General features: G+C 45.6%; 1 protein-coding gene across 8 annotated transcripts in view; it reads left to right on the top strand.

Annotated features, from left to right (window-relative positions):
* The window catches only part of SCUBE2 (signal peptide, CUB domain and EGF like domain containing 2), a 70,379-nt gene that overhangs the window by 27,718 nt on the left and 25,714 nt on the right, over positions 1-16,947 (top strand). For 6 of the 8 annotated variants that reach the window (XR_005021041.1, XM_036862217.1, XM_036862219.1 and 3 more), the window contains 7 exons: positions 1,032-1,148; positions 2,507-2,629; positions 3,049-3,165; positions 3,425-3,511; positions 5,227-5,331; positions 7,797-7,952; positions 8,349-8,555. Coding sequence is in view for 7 of the 8 variants with exons in the window: in XM_036862217.1 (XP_036718112.1) it covers positions 1,032-1,148; positions 2,507-2,629; positions 3,049-3,165; positions 3,425-3,511; positions 5,227-5,331; positions 7,797-7,952; positions 8,349-8,555 (912 nt within the window). In the remaining variant the exon portion in view is untranslated. The remainder of the gene's footprint in view (positions 1-1,031; positions 1,149-2,506; positions 2,630-3,048; positions 3,166-3,424; positions 3,512-5,226; positions 5,332-7,796; positions 7,953-8,348; positions 8,556-16,947) is intronic. The other 2 variants (XM_036862220.1, XM_036862221.1) reach the window with 1 other exon arrangement.

The raw sequence follows: 16,947 nt of genomic DNA, 5'->3' as shown, positions 1-16,947 counted from the left end.
TTTGCCCTTTTCTATTTCGTGTTTTTCATTCCTCCAGTCCCTTCCAAATGTTTGTTTTTTATTAACATAGTTTCTCGTGGCACGTTTGGTGTTGAAAAGGGATCTAACAATGGTCTAGTTGGCTTCCACTGAGTCCTGCGCTGGTCCTGGTTTATCCATTTGGAGATAGAAGTCATAACTCTGTTAAAATCTTCCAGAGAGTTGAAGTGAAGCACTGAGATTCTAGTGTACAGGAAAGATGTAAGAACCAGGCCAGGGAAGAAGAGATGATTAGACTGACAAATACAGCCTCCTGAGGCTAGTTTCCATGACCTCAAATGCAGCCAAGGATGCCTTCACGCTGAACCGGGAAGTCCCCCTGGGACTGAACCATGGGGGAGGAACAAAGCCAAGGGATTGGCCAAGAGGATCCTGTTTGGTGCTTAAGCACCACATTTCAGTGTCTGCAATAGAAAATTACTGAGGATATTAATGTTAATGCATCGTTTTAGTGCAGAGGGCATTAAAACCCAGGATCAACTGGCCTCCTGGGGCCAGAAGGTGAATTCTGGCAAGACCCAAAAGAGATAGGAGCTAGATTTATCTCCAGCTCAAGTGTTTTCTCCTTTTGATTGGCCATAGCTTATAAAATTACTATTGCTCCTTTACCAATTAGTAATAGAACAGTAATAATGCACAGGCAGCACCCTAATAGTTTACAAACACTTTTTAGTTATGTTATCTCATTTGACTTCATTTAAATATTTTAAATTATTCAGCCCTGCAGATAAGCGTGGGTGAGAGAGACCAACTGAGCTTTTAGGCAAGTGCAGTGTGCAACAGAATTTGGAAATAAGGGTCCTGGCTGTGAGTATACTTATTGTGGGCTGCTCAACACTTTGTTTAACACAAGTGAGCAGGGAGAACTGATAGATAATTTTCACTTTGTTGTTTTTGTTATTGGTCAGCAACTGGTGTTCTTATAAGTGTGTTCTTCTCTCCACTGTCCCTCAGAGTTGGTTTCAGCTCCCCTCTCCCTTTGACAATTACAGATGTGGATGAATGCTCTTTGGATAGGACCTGTGACCACAGCTGCATCAACCACCCTGGCACGTTTGCATGTGCTTGCAACAAAGGGTACACCCTCTATGGCTTTACCCACTGTGGAGGTGAGTGGAATCCCTCTAGAGTTGGATGAGGCTGGGCCTTACTCCTAAGGTTTCCCCAGATCAGGGCCAGTTTTTCTACCTTGGGGGCTGAACCGGACATACCAGGCCCTATACAGTAGTAGGGAGTCCATCTACTCGAGGGAAGCAGCTGCTGCAGGAAATCGTCCCACATTGATCCCTTTAACTCGTCAGGTGTGAAATGGAGCAGAGAGAAGAGCTGAGCTCTTTCAGCTGTGAATTCTTTATGGACTTTATTGATACAGTTGTACTCGGACAGTGGGTGAGTCTCACAGGAGCTGGTGCCCTGTCTGCTGGAACTTCCCAAGATACTAAAGTCACGGCCCTCGGAGAGGCTTGGCAGTGCACCAAACGATTCCACAACCCTACTGTGCGTAGGAACTGGCTGCGGAGCTTGGTTTGAGCTCTTTGAGCTGGTCTTTGTGCAGGTCTCTGAGCTGGAAGTGGGACCGTGGACTCTATCTCCCTGCTCTGAGCCCTTGCAGCAACATGTTCTGATGTCTCATGACCTTACAGCTAAGTAGACTGTGGCTTAAGTCAGATTTGGCGTCACTCTGCTCTCTCTAATCATCAGATTCATTCAACAATCTTTGAGAATACAGATTCTGATTCTTATTCTAAAAGTCTAGGGCTTCAAGGTGATTTTGGGGCTCTGAGGATGTGGGGACCCCTGGCCTTAGTACTTCCTACTCAGTCCTTGTTTCCTGTGTCCTTAAGAAGAATGGATAGTTGTGATTTGCTGTAGACAGTGTTGTTTCTCTTCCCCTTTTCAACACATCCCTGGCGTGGCTGAACACATGCCCCTCCAGTCCGTCAAGAAACCCCAAGGAAATATTCCCTGAATATGGACGTGTATTTGGGTTTTAGTTGGAGTCACCTTCTGACCTGGACTCAGTCTCAAGTTGATGGGGATTAGTGCAAGTCCTTTTTCTTATCTATATCCCAACTATATGAACTGCCAAGTGGGGAATCCTAATCCTCTCTATCTCTCTTGGGATGTAGCCCAGGAGGATGGTGGAGTTTTAAACTGGAAGCCTGTGCAGTGTCTGAATTTGACACCTGAAAATAGAGTGTGACCCCTTCTGAGTGTCCTCACTGGCGGAAATGTTTGGTCAAGAATGGAACTTGAGACCATGCTGGTGAGGCTCCTGCCAGGAAGACCACTGAGTGGGGAGTGGGTCAGCTGGTGCCAAGTGCACATTCTGAAGGCGGTCAGCACTGTCCCTTAGTTCAGTGAGCTTCAGCCGTGTGACTCGCCTCCTGCTCCTTCCTCGATGGAGGGATAGTGTCAGCCAGGTCAGCAATGGGCTGCTGTGACAGGAGAGCATTTTGCTCCACAGACACCAATGAGTGCAGCGTCAACAACGGAGGCTGTCAGCAGGTCTGCGTGAACACCGTGGGCAGCTACGAGTGCCGGTGCCACCCTGCGCACAAGCTCCACTGGAATAGAAAAGACTGTGTGGGTAAGAGGCGCCGAGGCTCGGGCTCAGTGCACGGGCTCACCGCTGGCCCAGCAGCACTCTCCCACGTCCCACTGGACCCGCAGTGCGGCTGACCAGTCCTCCACTGAATTCTCCTCCCCCGAGCTGCAGCAGCCGTTCTTTAAATCCTTCAAAAACAGGAGATACTTTGCAGGCCCTTCGGCGTTTCCTTCTGTGCTTCTGCATAGGTTGGAACTCACTTCTGTCTCCCTGGTTGCTTTTCTGCATGAAAAGGATAGAGTACAAGGCGCTCCTTTACCCTGGGGGGAATAAACGTGGTGTCTGTGTTATGTGCTGGGCGTCGGCACTGCCTTCTCTTCTTGGGGCCTTTGAGGCATGGGACTCAGCCGTCCTTGTCACACCTTCTCTCTCTGTAAGTGTCTGTATTTTGTCCTGTCTAGAAGTGGAGGGGGTCCTGCCCACTAGCGTATCACCCCACGTGTCCCTGCAGTGTGGTAAGAGTGGTGGAGGAGACAGGTGCTTCCTCAGATGTCTCTCTGGCATTCACCTCTCTTCAGGTGAGTGGGTCCCAGGCCCTGGGGCAGGTCCTCATGCCAGGGCCAGGCCTTCCTGGCCTTCAGGTGTTAGATGGCTTCGAAGGGCTTCCAGGTCTTTGACCAGCTGCCCCCTGACCCCTGGAGGCCCATGCTCTGAGACCCTGTATTCTGGGGGCTTTTCTAGTGGTTCACGTGGAGTGGGGTTGCGGGTGACTTGAGCTGCCACCGGGAGAGACTGTAACCTTGCTTACCTGCTGACGATCCACATTCTGTCTGTCAGGACTGCAAGAGGCCTATTCTGTCACCTGCGGCTCTTCCTCTCCTCTCAGGAGCAAACAGCAAAAATCAAATGACTCCGCTTTCGGGGGTAATTACCAAACCTGTGTGTTGTCTCTGGGGCTCACCGTGTTCAATGGGCTTCATTTGTGGGATACTGTTCTTGGGCGTTGGCTTTGTTTTCTTTTCTCCTAATCTCTTTGATGCCGCAAGCACGTTACAGGATGTTCTTGCCTGTAGCCTTGGTGCCTGCGATCTGACTCGCCACATAACAGACACTTACTGAGTGTCCATTGTGTGCCGGAAGGCTCCGTGCAGCCCTGGTGGGTCATCATATTGGGCAGAGGCCCACGTAGCTCCGGGACCAGGAGACGCAGGTCTTCCCAACTCCCTGTACCATAGAGCACCTCAGAGGCTCGGCAGGAAATGTGGGCTTGGGGCACATGGCATCAGTGGAGATGCGACAAGGGGAGCAAGGATTCTGACCAGAGAAAGGGGCCCAAACCCTTTCTGGTTTATCAGAAGACAAAGAAGGACATTTAAAGCTTTTAAGAGGCCTTGTCCTCCCAGATTTAGACAGACATCTGTGATGATGTCATGTGAACATCTGAATAAGGAAATGGTTCTTGATGTCCATATTATGTATATAAGCAAAGATAGAGGCACAAAGCATGATAATAACAGCTCGTGTGAATTGATGGAGCAGTTAAAACATGCCGGCCACTGTGTTACATGTATTAGCTGATTTAATCCACACTACAGCCCTCTGGGGCAATTTTACTGTTATCCTCATTAACCAGATGAAGAAACTGAGGTTCAGAGAGGTGAAATAACATATGCAGAGTGGCTCAGATAGGAAATAGTGGAGCCAGGATTTTGACCAGGCAGTTTGGGTCCAGAGTCTTAAGCACTATCCTTCACTGCCCCTCTTGTCTGATGTTTGGACCCAGCCAGAGGGGACTTCATGGTCTGTTTCACCAAAACTCGTAGTGATGATCACTTGGAGATTAAGGCCACCCTAAGGGTGAGCAAGCAAATAGTTAACAGTTATTCAGTTCTTACTATGTACCAGACAGTAAGCTAAACATTTTTTGTTTTTCATTATCTCATTAATCCTCACAACAGCCCGGTAATGTAAGGACTGTAATTATGTCTATTTTACAGATGAGAAGATTGAGGCTTAGGGAGACTAAGTACCTTGCTCAAGTTCTCATCACAAGTCGAAGGGCTGGAATTTGAATCCTGGTCATTGGCTCCAGAGCCTAACATGATTAAGACTGACCATGGAAGGAGAACAGAATTTTCCATATGAGGCCCTCAAAGTAGGACTTGCTCCCTCACAGACCCTGAAAATCCTAGCCACGTTTAGTGAGTGCCATCCTTGTCTGGAATGGTGGCTCCCTCAGCCCTGTCCTCCCAGGACAGGCTTATTTAGGAGAATCTGCCCTTCCATTTCCCTCAGCTGTCTTGCCCAAATTTGAACTGGGGGATTCTGGCCTTCCTTCTTGGAAAGGCACAGAAATGACCTCATTTTTCATCTCACTGTTGAGGCCGTTTTTGGCCCTTCCTTTGTGATGTTTGAGCCCTGGATTCATCTCAGATGCGAGCGATAAGTGTAACTCTTAGGAGGCTCCTGGTGCCCCCAGTCCCTGGGAACGGGCGCTCCCCAATCCCAAACTTTCTTGGTCTCAGCATAAGAGAGGGGCTCAGGGAGTACTTCCAGCAATGGACAGCTCTCCATTAGCCACTGGTGTTTCCATTCCTTTGCCTCTGAAGGTAACATCTCTCACTTGTTTCTTTCTGAAGATGTCGCCACCGTCAGGACAAGTGTAACCTTTAAGCTAAATGAAGGCAAGTGTAGTTTGAAAAAGGCTGATCTGTTTCCCGAGGGTCTGCGACCAGTACTACCAGGTATGGAATCAGATAGCTGGTGCAGGGAGCTTGCCTGCATGGTGGGAAAGGGGCCTGTAATGAGCCGAGCCATTCAGATGGGATCAAACAGTTCAGAATCTCTGGGGACTCTCTTCATAAGATGAAGAAGAGCCTCACCTGGCACCTCCGTATGCTTCTGGTGTTATACCTCAGGGTTTCCTTTGCAGGGGACAAAGAGTGAAGCTCTGGGGAAAGCTGTGAGTTAATAGGAATCAATGAGGGCTTAAGATGCATTAGTAATTTGTGATCATACTGGGTTAAATTTTCTAGACCTTAGAGTTTGCTTAATATAATCCAAAATCCGAATCCAAAGAAATGAAAAAAAGGTTTGGCTCAGAAAGGGTAATCTTTGATGAACAAAGATGTAATATCCAGCTTTCCTGCTGGATTTAGTTTTTGGAGGCAGTGATGCCATTTGGCTTCAGCGGAACAAATACTCTCCAAGTAGACCTGGCCTTATGAAAAGAGCAGAATCCAACATTCCTCTTTCTTCCCCAGCTCACATTTCCAGTATTATTTCATAGAATAATTTTAGAGAATAAAAAAAAAAATCAGGAGTCATGTATTAGGGAGGGTTCTTTCCCCAATCTACCCTCAAATAAATTGTACAAACAAATAAATGCAAAATCACTCTAGTCACATTTGACTGCCTATTTTAAGTAACTAACCAAGATTAATTTGGGTACCTCCATTTGATGGAATATTATGCAGCTATTAATTATGGGTTTTCAAAGAATGTTTAATGACATTAGAAAATGTTCTTGTTATAATGCTAAGATGGAAAAAGAGAGAGTAACATTGTGTATATCTAATATGACCTAAATTGTATAAGAAAAAGCGTGAGTAGAAGAAAAACACAGAAAACTCACCATGTCCTTATTAGTGGGTTATATGTGGGTGGAAGGATGATGAGTGATTTTAATTTTTTTCCTGCATTTTCCAAATTCCCCACAGTGAGCATTTATACTTTTAATCAGAGGGGAAAGCATTATTTAAAAATAGATTTGGTCTTTAGTTCACTTAATGGTATTGTACTAATGTTAATTTCTTAGTTTTGATAAAGATACGCGTAAATGTAAGATGTTAACATTAGGGGACACTGGGTGAAGAGTATATGGGAACTCTGAGTACTCTCTTAGCAACTTTTCTATACATCTAAGCTTATTTCAAAATAAAAAGTTTAAAAAATAGATATGGGGGCTTCCCTGGTGGTGCAGTGGTTGAGAATCTGCCTGCTAATGCAGGGGACATGGGTTCGAGCCCTGGTCTGGGAAGATCCCACATGCCGTGGAGCAACTAGGCCCGTGAGCCACAACTACTGAGCCTGCACGTTTGGAGCCTGTGCTCCGCAACAAGAGAGGCCACGATAGTGAGAGGCCCGCACACTGCGATGAAGAGTGGCTCCCGCTTGCCGCAACTGGAGAAAGCCCTCACACAGAAACGAAGACCCAACACGGCCAAAAAAAAAAAAAAAAAAAAATAGATATGGAAAAATGGAAAGGAAAACAGGTTCAGAATGAGCATCTGTTCAGTTTGAGATATGAAGTTAGCCTTTTGAAACGGTAAGATAGATCTTTAGGGAAAAATTAATTTGCCTTCTCCTTCCTTTGGTCCTGATGACCTGCTGATTTGAACATCCTTATAATGTTAGAGAAGAACATGATACAGATAATTCTTCAGTTCAATAAAGTAAGATAAATTAATTGTGTGGATGGTATGTGGACCTGCTCTTTGGTTCTGGTTAACAATCATTAGTTAAAAGATTCACTGGAAGCCATGGAGGGAGGAGTGATGGCCAAAGTCAGGAATGAGGATGCACAAAGCCCTGCCTTACGTAACACTTTCACTCCCATCTTACGTGCCTTCATGATATTGTTTGGTTCTGTTGATTCTTTGTGCCATTTATTGCTCCTGGTTATTTCAAAATGAGCCATCATTGTTGATGTACTTTCCAGCTTTCCCTTTGGGTTGGAATTACTCCAAGCTCAGTTTGCCTGAAAGCAGGAGTTAATTTCCTTTCTACTCTTGTGCTCATTCCTTACTTGAAGCCCCTCAGCCCCTGCTTGAGACATCATAGTTCAGCTTTAAAGAAACCAACTGTGAGAACATGAACGCACCTTAACAAATTACCAGTCAGTAATGCAAGACAACCTTTGGTCCCCATGTTCCACAGATGTAGCCGGTCAGTCAGAAACATCCAGCATTTATTCATGAAAAAAAGTTTCAAGAGCTAAATTGTAAAGTTATATAGGTGGCAATACTGGTTCTTCAGGATTAAAGTGTCATGCTGCTCCAAGCTGAGGGCTTGCAGCGTCTTGGCATATGGAGTTAATCATCTAGTCCCTTGAGAGTTGTTCTAATGAAATGTTTACAGAGTTGTAGCGAATGTTCAGCTGAGTGCTTTGCCAGGATTTGGCTTCCGATAATTTTGTTTCTTCATACAGAGAAGCACAGCTCAGTAAAAGAGAGCTTCCGCTACGCAAACCTTACATGCAGCTCTGGCAAGCAAGTCCCGGGAGCCCCCGGACGACCGAGCACCCCTAAGGAAATGTTTATCACTGTTGAGTTTGAGCTTGAAACTAACCAAAAGGAGGTGACAGGTTGGTTTGAAAACAGTCTGTGCTGCCAGACTTCTCACAGCTTGCTCCTTATTTCTTTGCCTTTTACTTTTCATCATTCTTGCCGGGGGGGGGTGGGGTGGGGGGCGGAAATAGTGAAACCACTGAAGTATCTCCTGTTTTTTTCACCCCCAAACTAAACTGAATTGGTTTGGAACCTGATGATTTTATCTGCTTCATCAAAACCCAAAGCTACCATTTTGGTCAACAAATTTCTGTTTGAATTGAATGCTGCCCAGCCTGCTAGGTGCCCAGCTCCAAGCCTCTCCCCGTGCTGTGCACAGGGAGCTGTGGGTGTTTGTGGGTCCTGCAGCTGGTCTGGACATGCTCACATCCTGCAGCCTGACCCCTCCACTGCTGTCCCTCTCGTTTCTGCAGCCTCTTGTGATCCGAGTTGCATCATAAAGCGAACAGAGAAGCGGCTCCGGAAGGCCATCCGCACGCTCCGGAAGGCTGCCCACAGGGAGCAGTTTCACCTCCAGCTCTCAGGCGTGGACCTCGAAGTGGCTAAAAAGTCTCCCCAAACATCTGAACACTGGGCAGAGTCCTGTGGAGTGGGTCAGGGCCATGTAGGAAACCAATGTGGTGAGTGGCCTGCTGGCCGGGACATTCTTGCTAACAGAACTGTCTTGAGCTCCAAAAATACTAAGGGTAACCAAAAGCAAGTCTGGCCCATCCTTTCTCCCCAGGCTTCTTCCAGAGAACACCTGGGACACCCACACTCATTTGAGAACTACATGTGGGTATTGGCCTTGCCTACAGGATCAGGAGCCCCCCAGCACCTGGCATAGTGCCTGGCACTTAATAACTGTCTGTTGGGTTGAGGGACAGAATGGAAGAGGCAGGGTTGATGAGAAGAGGGAGTGTTGCCCCTTAAGGATCTGAGGGACCGTGGTCTTCAAAGCACTGTGGTCCCCCAACTGGGGCAGGACTGCAAGTATAAGGCATCCATGAGCCTTCTCGACACTCCACTATCAACAGTTCCCCTATCATCCCTCTGGTGTGACGCATGGTGGCGATGAACAAACTCCTGTCCATAGTTTTGTGCAGAGGCAAGGCTGGGGGTCGCTCAGCTGCCTTATGAGATCCCTGAGCTATGGCTCAAGCTTTCTAGTAGGGTCAGTTCCAGTGTATGTTGTTGTTGGTGGTGGCAGTGGTGGTGGTGTGTGTGTGTATGTGTGTGTGTGCATGTATCAGAATTAAACTTGAGGCCCGGAACTTGAGCAATATCAATTCTATTCCTCTGATGAAGTTCCAGGCAAGAGGAATCTGGGCAAGACGTTCCAGGATGGTCAGTCTTGAGATTTGTTTGTTGTGAGAGAGTGTTCTGGGCAATTATGAGAGATTCTACCTAAAAAGTCTTTGATGGGGGGAAATTAGGGTCTCTCTTTACAGTAATACTGTAACCATTTGTTGAATCCTCATCTGTCACAAGCGTAACACTAAGCATTATATCTGCATGACCTCATTCAATCCGTCCAGTAATCTTACCAGGTAGGTATTATTATCTCCATTTTACAGATGAGCAAACTGGAGCTCAGAGGGATAAGTGCTCTTGCTCAAGGTCACATGGATGGTCCCACTCCAAAGCCTGTGCTCTGGTCCCAAGAAAGGTGAATTTCAATAACCAGACCCCTCCAGAGTAAATTGATGTCCTTTCTGAAGTGTCATTAGAATCATGAGGCCTGAGAAATGATGCTTGAGCTAAGGAGTAATAAACCAGTGTTTCTGAAGAAGCAAAGCTGAGCCCAGAGGCACTTGTTCAGAAGAATTGTCAGCAATAGGTCCACAGCCCAACTCTGTTGCTTTGCCACAACATAGTGAAAATCATGTGTAAAATCAGTGTAACTGTCCACCAAGGGCTGGTTCTCAAATAGTCTTGACTTTTATTCCAGCTGACTCTCCTAAAAAAAAAAAAAAAAAAAATGGTAAGAACAACCCAGCTGGTTGGTTGGTTCTCACTGAAAATTCTAAGAGTTCCAGTTTCCATACCAAAATGGTGATGAGAGTTGGCTGTTGCCGCCCTGCTTTCCAGGGTGAGTTGCAGAAACTGTCAGGGATAGGCGGGCCAGCCTCCTTCTGGCCTCTCAGAGCTGAATTGCACCCCTTCCCCCAGCTTCTGTCCTGTGGGAAGAGGCCTTGCAGGGTCACCAGGGAGGTTTATGGCCAGTTAAGAGTTCCGGAAAAGCTAGTGTCAAGGGCCCTGTGGAACAACTCCCAGTGAGAGTATTATTAATACTACCATGGGTGTGCTTCTGGGGAATAAAGGCCTCAGGGTGAGGATCAGGAGTTACTTAACAGGGGCCTCATGACCATGACAGCTGGTGAGAGACACTCAGTACAAGGTTTGTGTGGCTGTTGTGTGTGTGAACGTGTCCCTGAGATGCTTATCACGCTGAGTTAGGTTGGATTTGCTTCCATGAGAGGCCATGTATCTTGTCTCAAGAGCTCCCTCTAGCACTGGATGAATTTTGTAGTCCACAACATCAGGTTCACCCTGCCTGACGGCAGTGTTAAAGATTTTACCATGTCAAGGAAACAGCACGAGGAACTACCAGTGAAACTCCTTTCTCCTGCTGGAGGGAGGAAGTGGGTGTAAAGAGGAGTCAGGTGTGTTAGTTAGAAAGGCTTTTTACCCAGCAGACTCCTGGCACGGGCAAACCATGGTGTGTGTGTGTGTGTGTGTGTCTTATATTCCTGATCTATTTAATGGTGTTAGAACATCATAAAAACCAGGCTTACTGGTATTTTCTGAGCTCTGATGGCACATGCAGTGGAGACAAACCTAGGATAGTTCTTTTTAGAAATTATTTTGTGTTTCTAGAAAAGAGCCCAAAGACTGCTTTGAGTCACTTGGAAGAAGAGATGGGACCATTATGTTTTTCCTTTAAAATATTTTTTATTTAGTTTTTAATTACCTAAGTGGTGCATAGTCCAAATGATACAGAAATGTACACAGTTAGGATGGAAACTTTCCCATCAGCTCCCAATCCCACTCCCCAGAAATAATCACTGTCAATAGTTTGCTGTTTATTTTTCCACATCTGTTTTTATGCACGTATAAAAATGAAATTTTATTTACTCATTCAATAAATATTTATTGAGCACCTACTGTGTGCTGGATACTATCCTAGGTGCTGGGAATCCAATAATGAGACAAAAGAGCAAAAATCTCAGCCCTCATTGAGTTTATATTTCTGGAGCAGGGAGACAGACCACAAACCAATAAAGAAGGAAATATATCCTGTAGCAAATGGTGGTAAGGGGGTGACGAACAGGTAAGCAGAGAAGTAGAATAGAAAATTCTGTTCTGGCAAGGGGAGGGGTGAGGAGGAGTGTACTCCCCCAAAACACTGTGTTCAGGGACAGTGGTCATTGGAAAGTGTCGTTTGGGTAGAGATGTGAAGGATGGGAGGAACCAGCCATGGGGACATCTTGGGGAAAGAGTCCCAGGCAAAGGCAACAGCAAGTACAAAACCCCTGAGGGCTGGAGAGAAGGCCAAGATGATGAGAGCTGAGGGAGGGAGGGCAGAGGAAGAAAGTCAGAGCAGTAGCAGAGGGCCAGATCATGTGCGGAGTGGAAATCCTGGTGAGGACTCTGAATCTGAGTGAGAGAAAAGCCAATGAAGGGATTTGAGTGAAGAGGTAACAAGGTTCTGACTTATGTTTCAAAAGAATAACTTTGGCTGCTGTATTGAAAATAGGCTGTAGGTTTATGTGTGAAAAAAAAAATATATCAATGCAGTTTTAATAGTGCTGTGTATTGTTTTTAACTACAGGATAGATCATGGACATCTTTCCATGCTAACAGAGGAGCTACCATACTTCTTTTAAAGCTTCCTAATCTATATTTGTTTTAAGACATCAGTGTTTATTAGCCATACTCCTATTGGTGGACATTTAATCAAGTTATTCCTGATTTTTCTATTACAAATAATGCTGCAGTGAATTTTCTTTTTGTGCACATGTCCAGTATTTCTGAAGGATAGACGTGTAGATGTCTAATTGCAGGTCAAAGGACATGCATTTTTTTTTAAATAAATTTATTTATTTTTGGCTGTGTTGGGTCTTCGTTGCAGTGTGCGGGCTTCTCAGTGCGGTGGCTTCTCTCGTTGTGGAGCACGGGCTCTAGGCGCGTGGGCTTCAGTAGTTGTGGCATGCGGGCTCAGTAGTTGTGGCTCACAGGCTCTAGAGCACAGGCTCAGTAGTTGTGGCACATGGGCTTAGTTGCTCTGCCGCATGTGGGATCTTCCCGGACCAGGGCCCGAACCCGTGTCCCCTGCGTTGGCAGGCGGATTCTCAACCACTGCGCCACCAGGGAAGCCCAGGACATGCATATTTAAAACTGAATAGATGCTGCTAAATTACCCTCCAAAAACATACTAATATATACTCCCTCCAACATTGTATCTGAGTGTTTTTTGCCCTGCCTCATTGCTAACATGGATTATATATTACTGATCTTTTTCTTTTTTTAATTTAACTTAATTAATTTATTTTTGGCGGCATTGGGTCTTTGTTGCTGTGCGCGGGCTTTCTTTTAGTCGCAGCGAGTGGGGATTGCTCTTCGTTGCAGTGCGCGTGTTTCTCATTGCTGTGCCTTCTCTTGTTGTGGAGCACGGGCTCTAGGTGGGCGGGCTTCAGTAGTTGTGGCATGTGGGCTCAGTAGTTGTGCCTCGCGGGCTCTAGAGCGCAGACTCAATAGTTGTGGCGCATGGGCCCAGTTGCTCCGCGGCATGTGGGATCATCCCAGACCAGGGCTCGAACTCGTGTACCCTGCATTGGCAGGCGGATTCTTAACCACTGCACCACCAGGGAAGCCCTACTGATTTTTTAAATTTTTGCAAATCTGATAAGTAAAACTAATAGTCATTTTAACTTGTTTTTCTTTGATTATTAGTAAGACTGAGCATGCTTTCATATGTCTGTGGCGATTTAGATTTCTTCTTCTGAGAATATCCTTATGCTTTGCCTATTTTTCCATTGAATTTTTTGGTTTTCCAATATCATTTTTAAAAAATAAAATTTTAAGTCCCAAGTTATATCAAAGAACATAGTCACTTCTGACCAAACATTTTCTTTCTTATAGTCATTTTTATACAGTAAAGTCTCATTAATTTGACATTTAAGGACTTTGGGGACAGCCTGCTCTGCAGGTGACCTTTATACCATCTGTGATCAATTTTAGTAAGTTGGCAAAAAAAAAAAAATAGCTACTATATTCTCCAAGGAACAAATTCCTTAAGCTCACAGTAATTCATAAAGTCCTTCATATATAGAAGAAAGAAAAGAAAAAATTAATGATGAAATGGATTTCTATTTTTCTTTCATAAAGGATACATTATTTAAGGAATATACTTGCTAAAGTATAAATTTTTGTATTTGATTATTTTGAAAACTTGTTGAAATCTTAAAAAGACACAATCTAGGCAACTAGCAAACTGGGAAGTATCCTAGTGCCTGGGTTCTTGAGAGACTAGGAAAGTTTAATTCAACTTTTAATAGTAGTAGCGTTCCTCTGCAGTAGTTGAGAAAAATTAATTAAAACAGAATTTATTGAGATCCCACTCTCTGCCACTCTATGAACTTAGGTTGAAGCAGTGAGAACATAATGGGTGAGAAACCTGCTTTTATGAAGTTCACATTCTAATGGAGGGAGAAGGACAATAAAAAAGTAAAGAGAAAGATAATTTCAGAAATTATAAGTGTTATTGAAGATAATAAAACAGAAAGGGTCAGAGGGGAGGAGAGATTACTAGTCTCTACAGGGTATTCAGGGAGGCCGTCAGAGCAGGTGACGTTTGAGCTAAGACCTAATTGAGAAGGAGGAGCTGGCCATGCAAAACTCTGATAGAGGCAGGGGGTGCTCTGATGGAGGGGATAGCAGCAAGTGCAAAGGGCCTGAGGCAGGAAGGAGCCAGGCATTTTCTTCTTAAGTTTTCAAAATTGAGAAATTATTTGGAGCTGAACAGGCAGCAAATTTCTTTTCTGTTTTAAATCAAGGAAAATATAAAGTGTATATTAGCAATATAGACCAATATTAAACCAATATTTAGCACATGGACTTGGTAGGAAACGCTTTTAATATAAAAAACATAATTTAATAAAATGTTGACATGTATTGAGCACTTAATGTGTTCAGCCCTGTGCTAAGCACTTTACATGTCTCATCTCATTTAGTCCCATCACAAGTCATTCTGCATCATGCCCTTTTTACAGATAAGGAAACTAAGGCATAAGAAGGTAAGCAGTTTTCCCAGTGTCATGCAGCAAGTCAGTGGCAGAGCCAGGATTTGCATTCAGATCTGACTCAAGAGCCTATGTTCCTAACCATCTCAAATTGAATGCTCTCACGTCTCCCACGTATAGCCTGTGCCCCGTGATTATCTTACTCATGCCGCACTCGTATGGAGTGCCCTGCATGGGCCAGCTCTGTGGTGGGTGCTGAGGAGGTCTGAATAAATATGACAGCACCCCTCAAGTCGTAACCCTCCCAGGGAAGAGTCAGAGAAGCCTTCCCCAAAGAGAGAAAGCCTAAGTGAGTTTTGAAGGATGCACAGATGAAGCATAAATGGGGAGGAGCATTCAGGCAGAGGAACAGCCTTAGGTAGTGAGGTTGAGCAAGATGTGCACAGGGCATTATTGGCATTTCAGTATTACTAACCCTGGAGTGGAAGGTAGGATGCAGTGAGCAGCTAGGCTAGTGGGAAAAACATGGCCAAGTCATGAGAGACCTTGAATATGTTGCTAAGGAGCCTTGAATTTATCTCTAGGTGACAGGTGTCACTAGAGGCTTTAATCAGGGAGCATAAGGTCATATTTATATTCTAGAAAGATCTCTCTAACTGAATTGGGGGTCAGGACTGGAGGCAGAAAAACCGATCTGGGAGCTTCTGAATGCTTTGCATAAGAGATATTGAGAACATGAAGGCACTAGATAGAGTAGAATAGAAGCAGTGGATTAGAGAAATATTTAGGAGGAAACGTGAACAGCATTTGGTGATAAATTGGGTTGGGGACTGAGACGAGGAAAGAGCTGGGGTGAGCTCAGAGGTTTCTGACTTGGCCTCTGATCCTGCACTTGCTTCCTATATGTCCCTCATCTCACCCAGCCTGTTTCATATGCAGGAGGCACTGAGAAAAAGCCTGTGGGTTGGTTGAATGGCTAGATGAATGTGATCACTGGGGAAGAAATAATCAGAAAAGATTTATAGGAAAAGCAGAAAAAAAATGGGCTCTTGAGAGGGCATGAGAAAGAATGAAAACTCAGATACAGAAAAGGGGACTAAAGGCTGAGTTTGAAAAGTGCAGGGAGGCAAGTCAAGGGGGTTTTTGAGCCAGGGAGTGAAGCAGTCAGAGAAGCACTTTAGGAAGGTGAATCTTTTTTTTTTTTTTTTAATTTTTAAAAACATTTTATTTATTTTTTTTGCTGCATTGGGTCTTCATTGCTTCGCGCGGGCTTTCTCTAGCTGCAGCGAGCAGGGGCTACTCTTCATTGCGGTGCGCAGGCTTCTCATTGCGGTGACTTCTCTTGTTGCGGAGCACGGGCTCTAGGCGCACGGGCTTCAGTAGTTGTGGCACGCGGGCTCTAGAGCGCAGGCTCAGTAGTTGCGGCGCACGGGCTTAATTGCTCCGCGGCATGTGGGATCCTCCCTGGCCAGGGCTTGAACCCGTGTCCCCCGCATTGGCAGGCGGATTCGTAACCACTGCGCCACCAGAAGCCCCTAGGAAGGTGAATCTGATGGCAGCATGTAATAACAGAACTGAGGCCGGGAGGAACACAAGGCAAGGGAAATCATTGGAAGGTTATTGTAGAAATCTAGATACGAGATGGGGAGGAGCAAAGGACACTAGTGCCATGGGGATGAAGCATAGGGGATGGACAAAAGGGACACAACTGTAGGATGCTGCAGCAGGGAGGAGAGACGTTTGTGATAACTGTGGTTTGGAGCGTTGGTGACTGGGAATATAGAGATGCTGTTTAGAAAGAGGGTAAAGCCAGAGGGGTAGGAAGGCTTGGGCAGGGAAGGGAAGAGAAGCATTCCCCTTGGGAAAGTTGAATTTGAGTTGCAACAAGACTCCCAGGCAGAAATGTCCACGGGCAGGTGGGAGTCTAGGAAAACGACTTCACCTCTCCATGTGCGGACTGACCCTCCTATCCTGCGTCTGTCCATACATGCTCTGACTCGCCTGCTGCTGAAATGGATGAACAGCCCACGCTCCTTCCTAAGGGTAACTCCTCCACTGGGGCTCCGGAGCCTATTCCCTCTCATCATCTCAAAAACGATGCTCCTGCCGTTGTCCCCACCGACCCCCGTCTCAGAATTCTCCTTCTCTACTGGATCATTTCCAACAGCACACAAACCTACCTCCTGTCTTAAAACCCACACCAATCCTCCTTTGTCTTCCTTCTTCTCTCCAGATCCTGCCTCCTTTCTTTGACCCCCTTGTAAAGCAAAACTCCTTGAAGGACTCATCCAAATTTGCTGTCTTTGCTACCTCACCGACCATTTTCTCCTCCACTCTAGCCAATCTGGTTTTCATTCCCAACCTCTCCACTGAAACTGCTTTGGCCAAGATTTCTAGCAACTTCCACGTTACCAACTCCAGTTGCCAGCTGTCCCTCAGACTCTGCTGATCACTCCTTCCTCCTGGGAACTCTTGTCGTGGGTTTCACACACCACACACCTCTGGTTCTTCTTCTGCTTCACCAGCTGCTCCCTTCTCATTTTCCATACTGGTTCTCCCCTAATTTCTTATCTCTAAACATCAGGGATCCCAGGGCTCAGTCCTCCATGCCCCTCACCTATCTTCACACTCTCCTCGGTAACCTCATCCAGCGCCATAGCTTTAAATACCACCACATGCTAGTGACTCCCAAACTGCCCTCTCCAGCTCTAACCTCTATCTGAATCATGGACTTCTCCGTTCTAGAGGTGCTGAACGTTTTTGATCACACATATACACACACACAGTG

This window comes from Balaenoptera musculus, chromosome 8 (assembly GCF_009873245.2).
Source record: "Balaenoptera musculus isolate JJ_BM4_2016_0621 chromosome 8, mBalMus1.pri.v3, whole genome shotgun sequence".
In the NCBI taxonomy this organism is placed as follows: Eukaryota; Metazoa; Chordata; class Mammalia; order Artiodactyla; family Balaenopteridae; genus Balaenoptera; species Balaenoptera musculus.
Note: the sequence above shows the minus strand (reverse complement) of the source record. Positions and strands in the feature narration are given on the sequence as shown.